At 36.6% G+C, this 12,302-nt stretch overlaps 1 protein-coding gene across 1 annotated transcript in view; it reads left to right on the forward strand.

Moving 5' to 3' along the window:
- Positions 1 to 12,302, forward strand: part of LOC150083040 (nucleolar protein 11) — a 290,218-nt gene that overhangs the window by 20,292 nt on the left and 257,624 nt on the right. The window contains exons 3-4 of the mRNA XM_090376991.1: positions 2,874 to 2,930; positions 9,092 to 9,304. Coding sequence (XP_090233117.1) covers positions 2,874 to 2,930; positions 9,092 to 9,304 — 270 coding nt within the window. The remainder of the gene's footprint in view (positions 1 to 2,873; positions 2,931 to 9,091; positions 9,305 to 12,302) is intronic.

Below are 12,302 nucleotides of genomic sequence, written 5' to 3' on the forward strand. Positions count from 1 at the left end.
GTTAGCTATATGGTTAGGATTGCCCGGTATTCTCGTAGGTAAAGGAACAATCTGTGCAAGGTCATTAGTAATTGCAAAAGCCTCAGCATGTCGACCAGCTGGGTCGGTGTGACTAGAAAACAGAAGCCAGCTGGAGTTGTGAACATTAAAATCACCAAGGAAAATTACTTCACTGTTAGGAAAGTTGGACTGGAGAAAGTCAGGTTGTAAAGAGAGGAAGTCAAAGGGCTCCAAGTGATTAGTGGAATTGGGAGAACGGTAGAGACAACAGATGAATTTGACATAATGAGTTAGAGAGATTTTAAGTCAGAGAAGATCGAAAAGAGGAGACTCCAAATTAGAAAGTCTCTGACAGGGAATATTGGAATAGACATGTGCACAAGTACCACCTTTGAGCTGAAAGGAATCATATAGCAAATAATTTGGGCAACTGAGATGAGCAGTAGTTGAATCAACCGATAACTGAGATTCTGTCAGAAAAGTACGTGGGGTTTGGCAGACTGCAAGTGGAAATGGACATCGTTGAAATTACAATTGAGACCACGTATATTTGTGCAATGAACTAGGTAGTGTTTGGTAGGTACTTACTAGAGTAAGCTTTTTGCAGATAAGCTTACTCTAGTAAGTTTATTGAATTGTTATGAATTGTCAAACTAGTAATTAGTTTGACAACTCATGGGTGCGGGCACGCTGTATGAAGTAATGAAATTTTTGGATATGGCGTACACATGGGTAAGAATATACCCAGATCCTTGACTTAACTTTGCCTTGACAGTGCCTCCACGCATACACACTGCTCGGGCTCCCTGCAGTCACTATCTGGCAGAGTAGAGGTAGGAGATTATACACTAGCTGATCGGGAAGCCTCCTAAAGTGTTACCAATTGGTTCGGTCCGTTGTACTAACTAGTGGCCGGCCTGCTAATACCATTTTTAGAGCTGTACCCTTGAAATTTAAGGAAGATTGGTCTCGCCATGATGTTCATCATAACTTCAAAGGTCATCAGTCACGCTGTAAGATGGAAGAATGGGGAAGGGTCGACTGGAATTTAGCTGTGGAGACTGAACATGAGTTCCACCACTTCAAGCCTCCAATAAGCAAAGTGGTGGTGGTATTGCACTGCTTGATGAGAGTCATCTACCACCTAGTATTGCCTGGTAACACAGAGGGGTGGCATTCCTCCATGTGGTGTGGTGTGGGTACCATAATTGCATCTTTGCTTACGTTGGTTCACACTGGTTGGGCACCCCAATTGTGCTTGTGCATGGTCGTTATATCCAGGATTACTAACAATCCCTCCATCGTAAAGGTGTAAGCAGTGGATTTGCTGTCGCAGACTGTCCGGACTTCGCCGAAGTTGGGTCCACTTGACTTGCATATCACCTGAATATCAACGTTTTAGACTCCCAGGTAGAATGTTTGTGACAACCTGAAGGACTTAGGGTTTTAGAAAATGAAAGAGACCTGTGAGTAATTGTGCAGTCAGATATGAAGTTTCCTGAGTAATGCAAACATGCTGGAAGAGCAGGTCGTGAGGTTTTGTCAGTGATATACAGCAATTTTGCTAGCATGGAAAAGGTGTGTTATCCCTTTGTATAAGGCAATGGTCAGGACACGCCTTGAGTACTGCATACAGCTGTGGAGGCCTCATTTTAAGATGTAAATTTCCTTGAGCACGTACAGAGAAGGGCAACACGATTGGTGAGGGGAATGAAGGGATCCTCTTACCAAGAGAAGCTTAAGTTCTGCAAATTGCAGCTGCTAGAGACTAGGCACCTGCGAGGTGATCTGATTAATGTGTATAAGGTCTTGAATAGGTTGAGCACGCTGAATTCTGATGGGATTCTTCCACTTGCTCAGATTATGACCATAAGGGGGTATAAATTCAAATTGAGGAAACACAGTTGTAGAATAGATGTGCGGAAATTTGCCTTTAGCCAGCAGGTGGTTAATTGCGGGGACAAACTTCCATCTGTTGTGAAAGTTGATAGCTTAAATAAATTCAAGGAGGATCTGGAAAAACATTTCGAGGGAATGGTTGTGTGAATTTTTTTTGGCTGATTCTAAATAAGCTGATATGCTTGCTTTCTTGCATCACATGCCTATGTTATTGTTTTGGGGGAAGTTTGAACTACAACATATCACTTGCGATTATTTTCAAACTCATTGAACATGACTTAAAACAATTTGCACCAGTCCAAGAACTTTATTGCTACACCCCATGTGTATGAAGTTCTGGTTATGGGACAGAGTGTTTCCTTATTTCCTGTTTATATGCTGTGCTGTAAATTGAATTCCTTGTAAATGTTTTATTTTTGAATTGTGGGATCATTATAAAGAATTGGCCATTTTGAAATAGTATTTCTTAAGAATATGTGTGAACTATTGCTGTTTAATATTTTTATTTGAAGAACAACATTATTTAAAAAAATTAACTATAGGAACAGTGTATTGGCCATTTAAACCCAACTTATGTAGTCTAATGTCGTCTCTTGGTAAAATATATATATATATATATATATATATATAAAAAAAAACACAAATGAAATTTTTTTATTATAAAATACATTCTTTAAATAGCTCATGTGTTTTGGTCACTGTGGTTTCATATTAAACATTTGAAAAAAAACCAAAAAAAAAACAGGTAAATTTTATTTTCAGCTACAACCTTTTTGGCTTAAAATGCAGGTATTAAAGCCCCCCATTTCCATCTGCATTATGCCAAGTTGCACTGTATATCTTTTGCATAATGTTGAACAACGATGATTATTTTACAGTTTGCTTATACAATTTCAAAGTTTTTGTGCATTGTGATTTTTTTAAAATTTTTTTGTCCCATTAGTGGATTTATGCGAAGCATTGATGTTTTACAGATTGTGCGCATCTGGAATGTTGAAGATGATAGTATAGAATCTGGTAAAAAGGTTAAGGTAAATATACTTTTCTTACTTTTCTTTTTTGTGTAATCCATATGCATAATATGTATTCTGTTATCTGTAGGGCACAACAAATACTATACACTGTCATCGTGACAGTTAAAATTTTTAGGATGACCCCTAGTATTTCCTGCAGTATTGTTCTAAATTTGAAGGTGTCTGCAATTCTGGCCAGACATGATAGGAAGGAGTACGTGGTGTTGAGATATCCTTATCAATTGGTTCACCTTGAAGAAGCTATGAAAAGCTCATGGGGTAGAATTTTTTTTCAGCGTTTTCTGTGCTTTTTAGCAGAAGAGACTTTTTTTTATATAGATACACTTAAAAAGAAGGGGGAGGTGCATCCATATTTGTTGTTGTTATTGAGGCAGTGTTAAGTTGATTGGAAAACTGCTAGCTTTGTGCGGAGGATATACAAACTTATAAATTAACTGGAGCCACAGGCAGAGGTGAAAGTGAAAATCAGTGGGTATGTCATTTAGGGTACGGGGAAGCGATTTGTAGAAGAAGAAGAAAAAAAATTGTTCAAATTTCTGCCACCAGGTAAGAAATTGGCACTATAAACATGAGATGCAATAGTTAACTTAGGATTAGATTTTAATATCAGAACTTAGAAATCTACAGATATTGTTCTATGTGCTTTCCTTCACTTGAGATGACATTCCTGAAAACAGAGGACTGCGGGTGACACAATTTCACATAGCATCTCATTGGGGATGTTGGCTAACTCTGTCTTTCAGGTATTCCCATAGCCAGAAATCACAGGGATTGAGATTCTGCTGGCTGCACTGGCCAGAACCGTGGAAAATCTCTGGAAATGATGCGGTCATTTCCAAATGTTGAACAGAGCTGTTTCTTCACTTGTTGACCAACACGGGGAGGGGCACCATCTTGCATGAACACTATGGTCTCAAAGCATTGCCTTTCTTGCAGAGCAGGAATAATGTGATATCTTAGAAGAGTGCAGTACTGTGCACTAGTTACCGTACACCTTACGGGGGGGGCATGAGGTGTAGACTCTTCAAAGAAAAATGATCCGATTATAAACTGCTATGAATCCACACCATGCTGTAACGTATGGACTTTGTAATGGTCTTTCATGCACAGCAGATGTATGAGAAGTTCTATATATTTGACAGTTTTGTGCATTTGTAGCCCCATAAAGAGTGAAATGTGCCTCATCAGACCACAAGATCATTCGAGCCCATGTATCATCAAGTTCCATACGAGCCAGAAATTGTAGAGCAAAGTCTATTCATTGTTGCTGTTGTTGTTTAGCATTCACATCGTGGCAGATGGTAGTTATGGGAGCAATAGAGATGGTACCACACAATGGCTCATCCGTCACTTCAACCTTGTGGGATTTAGGTGCAATGAAGCAACTTTTGCGATTACTTGCCCTGCAGTGGGATTCAAACCTATGTCCATGTATCGGTGGTCTGGTGTCATAACCATTTGGCTAATCGTGCCCCTATTATTATTATTATTATTATTATATTATTATTATTATTGAGTTTTCTCTTTGAATTCATACAATATGTAGATGGTTTTTCTTATTGTATGAATTGTGTGAATCCTTAAGACTATAAATAGTTCATACTCAATGTCAAGTGCAGACTATGCTGGTCGAACATGATCTAGTTTTAATAGGTGACTCTGTTGTCAAGGAAACAGGTTAACATTTTATGTAATAACCAGAGTCTGTTTGCGAGGAGCAACAATTGATGATGTTACCAACAAATTGTCAGATTTTAAGGGAGGTAAAAAGAGAATTATTATTACATTTAACGATATTAAGTGTACACGACCTGACCATCCATTGGAGAAATATAGGACTGTGCTGAGAAAATTCCACGAGTTAGGTCACAATATGTGTATGTGTCTGCAATTCTGCCCAGACTTTATAGGCGGGACTATATCCTGAAAGCCTTGTGAATTAGCTCGAGACTTGAGGGAACCTTCAAGGCTCTAGGGGGGAAAAATTTTATCAGCATGGTCTGCATTTATAGGTAGTAGGAATCTATTTTTTAAAGATGGTATTCATTTGAACAAAGGTGGTGCAAGGATTTTTGCCAGTACCCTAAGGATACCCTAAGAGTTCAGGGAAACTGCTAGTTCGGGGTGGGGAGAAGGGTACTTTAGATCAATGTTTATCTCAAGATATGGGTCAAAGTAATGCTTGCACTCATCTCATGAATTCTTGTTTGTTGCCACAACAGCCGATTTTGATAGGATGTTCTGAAGGTAGCAATGTTTCAAATGTGAGGGAAGATATAGCTTTGGATACAGACCTAAATAACTTCAAGGGGTATGTCAGTGTAGTAAACTATAGAAGATTACTTGGTCTCAACCATGTCTACTTTAATCTCAGGGGGGGGGGGTGTTGTCAATAAAATGGAATGGCTGAATTTGAACTCCTGGTTAGGACAACTAATGCTGATACAATAGGGCTAACAGAAACGTGGTGCTCCCGGAAATTGATGACAATGAGTTCTACTATGGTATGTATACTGTATGTAAGGAAGATAGAGGGAGTGGAGGTGTCGTGTTTCTTATCAAAATAAAAAAAACTTTTGCTGTTTTGATTTTGATAAGTTACATCTGCCAGCATAGAATCTGTGTGGTGTGAGTTTGTCGAAAGCAAAGGAACAATATGGCATTCTAATGGACACACAGTATGGCTTTGTTAAGGGTAAATCATGCTTAACTAGCTTAGTAGACTATTTTGACACTGTTATTCACGAGTTGGATTTAGGAACTAATTTCGACATAGTTTATTTGGATTTTAGCAAAGCATTTGACTTATTCCTTCATGAGTATAAGCTCGAACAGGTTGGGATTACTGGTAAGATTCTAAGATGGATTGCTGGGTGGCTGCAGGGCAAAAGGCACAGGGTTGTGATTAATGGATATTCTTCAGATTGGTGTAACATCGGGAGTGGGATCCCTCAAGGTTCGATTCTTGGAGAATGTTGTTTCTCATTTTCATAAATGACATCAACGAAGCAATAGAAGGTGTAATGTCAAAATTTGCAGATGACTTTAAGAATAGCAGAGTTATTAATGATTAATGCCAAGCAGCACTCTTTCGGGGTGACTTGAACAGGGATGTTCAAGGTTTCAGGGATGAACAGGTTTCAGAGATGGTCAGAGAAGTGGTAGCTATGTTGTAATGCTGCTAAATTCAAGGTCTTATTACACTTGAGAAATAGCAACCCACAACAAAATTATACGCTTGGTGAGTGAATTAAAAACATTGGAGGAGGAAAGAGATCTGCGAGTTTTAATACGGATAGAAGTTTTCTAAACAGTGTAAACGTCAGCCAAGAGAGCCCATGGTGTCCTATCAATGATTTATCAAAACTATCCTATAAAGATATGGAGGTCATAATCCCACTTATAAGGCAATTGTAAGACCACATTTGGAATACTGTGTTCAAGTGTGGAGACCTCATCTGAAAAAGACATCGAACTTCTTGAAAGGGTCCAAAGATGGGCAATTCAGATAGTGAGATTGGCAGAAGGACGAATGTTTGAGGATAGACTCTGATTATGTTGCTATAGAGCTTTGCATGGCTATAGAGCTTGGCAACTGGGCACCTCAGAGGTGACCTGATTGAAGTTTATAATGCTCTGAGAGGGATTAGTAAAATGAATGAAGGTGGAATTCTCATTGTAAAGAAGTCCAGAGCTAGGGTTCATAAATTCAAATTACAGGGGTTGAGGTTTAGATTAGGTTGAACTAAGTTTCCTTTAGTCAGCGAGTCGTTGATTGCTGGAACTAGTTGCCCTTGCAGGTAGTTGAGGTTGACAGTTTGAATAAATTCAAAGGTCAAGTGGATACTTACCTGTGTGAGGTGGGAAGCATGTAATTTGTCTTATCTACTTGTTTGGATTTTTTTTTTTTTTTTTTGGCAATGCAACAAAGCCTGTGGCTCCTTGCACTATATGGTGAATACTATTACCAGTGCTTTTTTTGGGACGGTATGGCATACTGGTACCTTTATTAAAAGTGATGTGTGACATTTGGTTGCAGTACACTTCGAAATTTCTAACATTCCGGAATTTTTTTTTCACATGTTTACCTACTATTCAAATAAGCTTAAAGTTATTTAACTAAATTTGCATTTTTCACTGTCTGTTGTTAAGATATTTTCTATATAAAACTTTAACTATTTTTAGAATTCTAAATTACTCAGTCAGATCTTTGTTTAACGAACTCCTTTTATAGCAAATTTTATTTGAATTCCCCTTGGAAATTACATTTAAAATAGTTTCTGTTGAGCGAAGAAAATTTTCATATAATGAACGGCTTAGGAGAGATTAACTGGGCATGCACCATTCACACAGCTGGCTTTCAGGCTATGTAGGAAATTACTGCTGCTGCTAAGCAAGAATTGCGAGAGCTAAAGGGATTACTATTCTACAACTGTGGTACCTGGTAAAACCTATCCGACCACCTGTCTCCACAGACGGAGAAGTTGTGCTAGTGAGCAGATCAAGGGGTATTCCCAGTGGGCTCAGGTCCACCTTCTTCTGGAGTGGTGTCCAACCTTTTCCCGTACAAGGGTCATATTCAAAGTTAAATTTCTTTCGGGGTTCGTGCTGAGTGATTCAAGAAAAATTAGTTCATTACATTTTCCATATCTTGTTACATGTAAAAGGAAGTTTCAGATTTCATATTACTGTTTTTTATTTTCAGGCTATATATAAATAATGCAAATTCCCAACACTTTTATGTGTAACAAATCTGTCATTAATTTATTTTTTAGATTTTATTAAAATTATAAAAAATATGACTTGCTTTTGTTTTTCAAAAAAATACCTTACATTTTGCCTTTTAAATGCTCATTTTGGAAAATTTACAACCTGAAAGGATCACTGCTTAAGATGAATATAAGGTGAATAGATAAAAATAATGATACACCTAAAATTGAAAATATTCTAAAATTTTTTTAAAGTACAGTACACGATTACATTTACTAAATGAAAAATTTTTTGATAATTGGCGAAATTTGAAATGGTGTTTTAATTTACTTTCTGCTTGGGATGTAGGTTGGACCCTGCTGTGAATCAATTGTAAGTGCCCCCCCCCCATTCGAGAATTGGGAGGGAGAGAGTGATTTTCTTTTACTCCGACAAATAATCATCTTGTTGTTTTGCGGAAGTGCGTTATCTACATTTTATCCCAAATTTTCTCTATCTCTGTTTGGTCACAGTACCTGAATATCTGAATGACACCGACATTTTGGACAGTTTCAAAAAAGAAAAGAAAAAATTCAAATTTAAGAACTAGTGACAATATCGATGACGAGAGAAGGAAAATGAGGACAGTGAAAGTATTAAACCTTCTAAACATGAAATGTTCATATTTTGGTGAGAAAGAAGTTAGAAAATTGTCGATTAGGCTTCAGTTAAATGAAAGAGATATACAATTCATGCATTTTGTGAATACTTAATTGATAAGATGGTTTCGGAAGAATTGAAGAGCATTTGATGAACGCTCTGAGTGCGATACCAATTTCATCAAGTGAATGTGAACGAGGATTTTCACAAATGAATCTGATTGTCAGCACAACGAGAGCTTCGTAGGTGACAAAAACAATTTCTTCACTGCTATTTCTTAAAATTGTAGGCCCACTGGTGACACACTTCGATCCAGCAAATATGTCAATTCGTGGCTTCTTCAGAAGCGTCATTCATCAACAGACACAAAAATTAAAAAAAGAAGTCAGCATAGTGTGTTGGATAAGAACTCTATAAAAATTTAGAATATTCTATAAAAACTTTATTATGAAATTATTTTTACTTATTATTTATTTTACTTATTTTATTATACTTGAATAATAAATTTATGCTTAATAAACTGTGCACTAATATATACTTAATTTGTTCTTCGTATTTCAAAAACATTACTACTAAAGTAACAATATCAGGAAATAATTTTTTAGAGTACTGTTATTTCATATCCTTTTAATTTTCAGTTTTTCCTGTTAGAATGAGTACCAGCATCTATTTTTTTTACAAAAAAAAAGCACTGACTATTACTATTGCTATTACTTACTCCTCTACTCTTACTCATCAGTCATTTTCTGAAACACATACTCTGTATTTTTATTCAGTTATTGAAAAACTTTTTTTTTTCACTTTTTCAGTTTGTCGAATCCATATATTGTTTACTCAACATTAAGGAAAGTGAACCGGTTGTGGTCTTCAGGGGAGGAGACTGCCAGCTGTTGAGCATTGCTCTAAGCACACATAAAGAGACTAAAAAGAGATACATTACGACTGAAGAAGATATTGTGTGGTGTGGAGGCGGATTTGAAAAAGAGAATATCAGTGTTTATATTCTTACCTTATTTAAACAGGTAAGTTAATTTGTGGTTTTTTTCAGTTACATTGTCATGCATAGGCAAATTTTATAGTTGAGTCCCTAATGGCATTTTCACCAGATACTAGTGAGATGGAGTCCTGAGCTATTATAATAAACATTATAAATGAAAACTTTGCTGTTGTAGTTTATGCAACGATAAAATTTATTAATTTGAAACAAATCTGAATTTTAGAGATTAATGCAAGATTCCATGGTCAAGAAGAGCTAATAAAAACTGTAGTTCTAGTCCTAGCCTAAATGGAACAAGGCTGAGTGTGCCTATCCATTTTGTTTTCCTTATTTTTTTGTATATTACTCTAAACCCTTCTGGTCTGGTTAAAAGCTATTATGGTTGGTACCTGGCCTGTGAGCTTGAGGTTGTCCATGCCTGTTTGAAATAACTGACAAAGTATATACTCTGTCAAATTAATCCAATTATATAATCTGCTTAATTGAAAAAAAAGTAACTTTTAAAACTTAATAGTACTAATATTATTATGATCTGCTAAGTGTTGTCAAGGTCTGTGTTTTTGTTGGTGGAATGTAGACAGATCTGTATTCTCTGCATAACAGAATTAAGGTGAAGTAGTCATGCACTGACACATTTAGAAATGGAAATTTAAAAATTGTACATTTTCTTCATGTAATTGTATATAGGCAGTCCTGCATGTAATTATGTTGCTTCTATTTAAGTAATTTATTAGTGAGATCAGTACTTTGTAACAGTTTTCTATAGGATTTGCAAAAATAGCATTAGTATTAGCATTAGTTGAGGCATATGATGCAAGAAAGCAAGCTTATACAGCATCAACCAAAAAAAAAAAAAAAAAAAAACCAAAAAAAAACCTTTCCATTTCACCTATCTGGTCACTCCAAACATTTGTCTAGTTCAGCCTTAAATTTATTTAAGCAATCAACTTCCACAATGGATGGAAGTCTGTTCCAGCAATCAACTAGCTGTTGGCTAAAAGCAAACTTCCACACATCTATTCTACAACTGTCTTTCTTCAATTTGAAGCTATGCACCCTCAGGTTCTTAGTCTGAGCAAGCGGAAGTATCCTGTGAGCATTGAGCCTGCTCAAACCGTTCAAGGCCTTGTGCACCTCAATTAGATCACCTTGCAGGTGCCTAGTCTCCAGCCATTTGCAATTTGCAGAAAGCTCTTCTGGTAAGAGAACCCCTGTGTTCCTCTCACCAATCTTGTTGCCCTTCTCTGTACTTGTTCTAGCAACTTTTTTTTTTTTTTTTTTTATGAAAACCCCAAACACGAAAGGTATAAAAACCTATAGTACTTAGTACCGTGCATGGGTTGAAGGAGAAGTATGGGGGGGGAGTCTACACCCATCCTAAAATAAGGCCTCCAGACCTGTATACAATACTCAAGGTGTGGCCTGACCATTGCCTTATACAAAGGGATAATCACCTCCTTGTCTCTGCTAGCAAAATTCCTATATATCATTGACAAAACTCCATGGCCTGCTCTTAGCAGCCCATCTGCACTGCTTAGAGAACTTCATATCTGACTGCACAATTACCCCTGGTCTTTTTCATTCTCCACCTCCCTGAGTGTAGTACCACAGAGTTGGTACGTTTCTCTTTTGTTATTGCTACCCATATGCAGTACTTTGCATTTGTCAATGTTAAACTTCAGTTGCTACTTCTCAGCACATTTTCCCAACTTATCTAGATCCAGTTGGAGTAGCGTATTGTCTTTACTGTCGTTAACAACCCTGCCAACCTTTGTATCATCTGCAAACTTGGACATTAAACCATATAAAGTTCATCAATATTATTGATAAATATACAAAACAACAATGGGTCCAACACTGAACCCCGAGGAACTCCGCTAACAACATTTGTCCACGAAGAGCAGTGTCCATTGATTACCACTCTCTGTCATCTCCCGCTCAACCATCCCATTATTCATTGTAGCAACTTAACCTTAATGCCATTCCTCAACAATTTGTACAGCAGTCTTCAATTTTTAAGAAATACACGTTGTCGTTTCATACCAGCACTCAAAATATTTAGATATTCTTCTTCTGATTGGCATTGATTTGATTTAAGGAATTCTTCGAAATTAACATGATTATCCAATTCTAATGAGTCGTGCATTTTACGATATTTTTTGCGATAAGCTAATCTTTGATTGTCATCTGTGGCCATCAGTATCAATATATGAGTTGGTGACATTGGCCAGAAAGGTGCTTCAAATCGACATTTGCGTCGGTTTGCATTATTATTTTTACAACAGGTAAAAATATGTTTATGTTGCTGTAGATTTGATAATCTGAAGTTTTCTCTATAGAACATAATGCACCTATCATTTGGATTGCTTCTTCCATCCCACCTTCTGTTTCTTCTAATGGTGCATTGTTCATCCCTAATAATATATGTGTATGTTGAAATTCAATGCATTTAAAGAAATTCACAACGTAATATTTCCCAAAAGAACTATAGGTTTTCGATTTTAAAATTGAGTATATTCTCAACAATTTTATTAAAGTATATGGCACATGTTACGGGTTCTTCATTTATTAATGTAGTTTTTTTCATGTAAGGTAGATCCATAAGTTTGTTAGTCGTAATTTCTCTTCAAATCTGAATTTGTAAAACATACTTAGTAGTGCAGGCCATGTTGGTTCACACACAATTAAACATCAAGAACATTGTAGGTTTTCCTAATTGACGAATCATGGCAAACACATCTTGTTTACGTTGACTCCAATAATATGCTGAATTGGGGATCGATTTTAGAAATGCCAAGTTAGCCTCTAATAACTTGTTTATAAATTCTTTCGATTCCAATATAGAACAAGTAATGTTAGCTGTTATTCCTACTGATTTAAATGCAATTTGCATCTTTTCTGCGGTATGCATCCACATAATTTTCATTGCCATATAGCAAATGTTAGGGAGTTACTCCACGATGATCAGATCTACAAATTTCACTCAATGCCTTCATAAAGGGAGTAATTTTCAATCCATTTTT

The sequence above is a fragment of the Mastigoproctus giganteus genome, chromosome 7, assembly GCF_048544385.1.
Source record: "Mastigoproctus giganteus isolate SK-2022 chromosome 7, ASM4854438v1, whole genome shotgun sequence".
In the NCBI taxonomy this organism is placed as follows: domain Eukaryota; kingdom Metazoa; phylum Arthropoda; class Arachnida; order Uropygi; family Thelyphonidae; genus Mastigoproctus; species Mastigoproctus giganteus.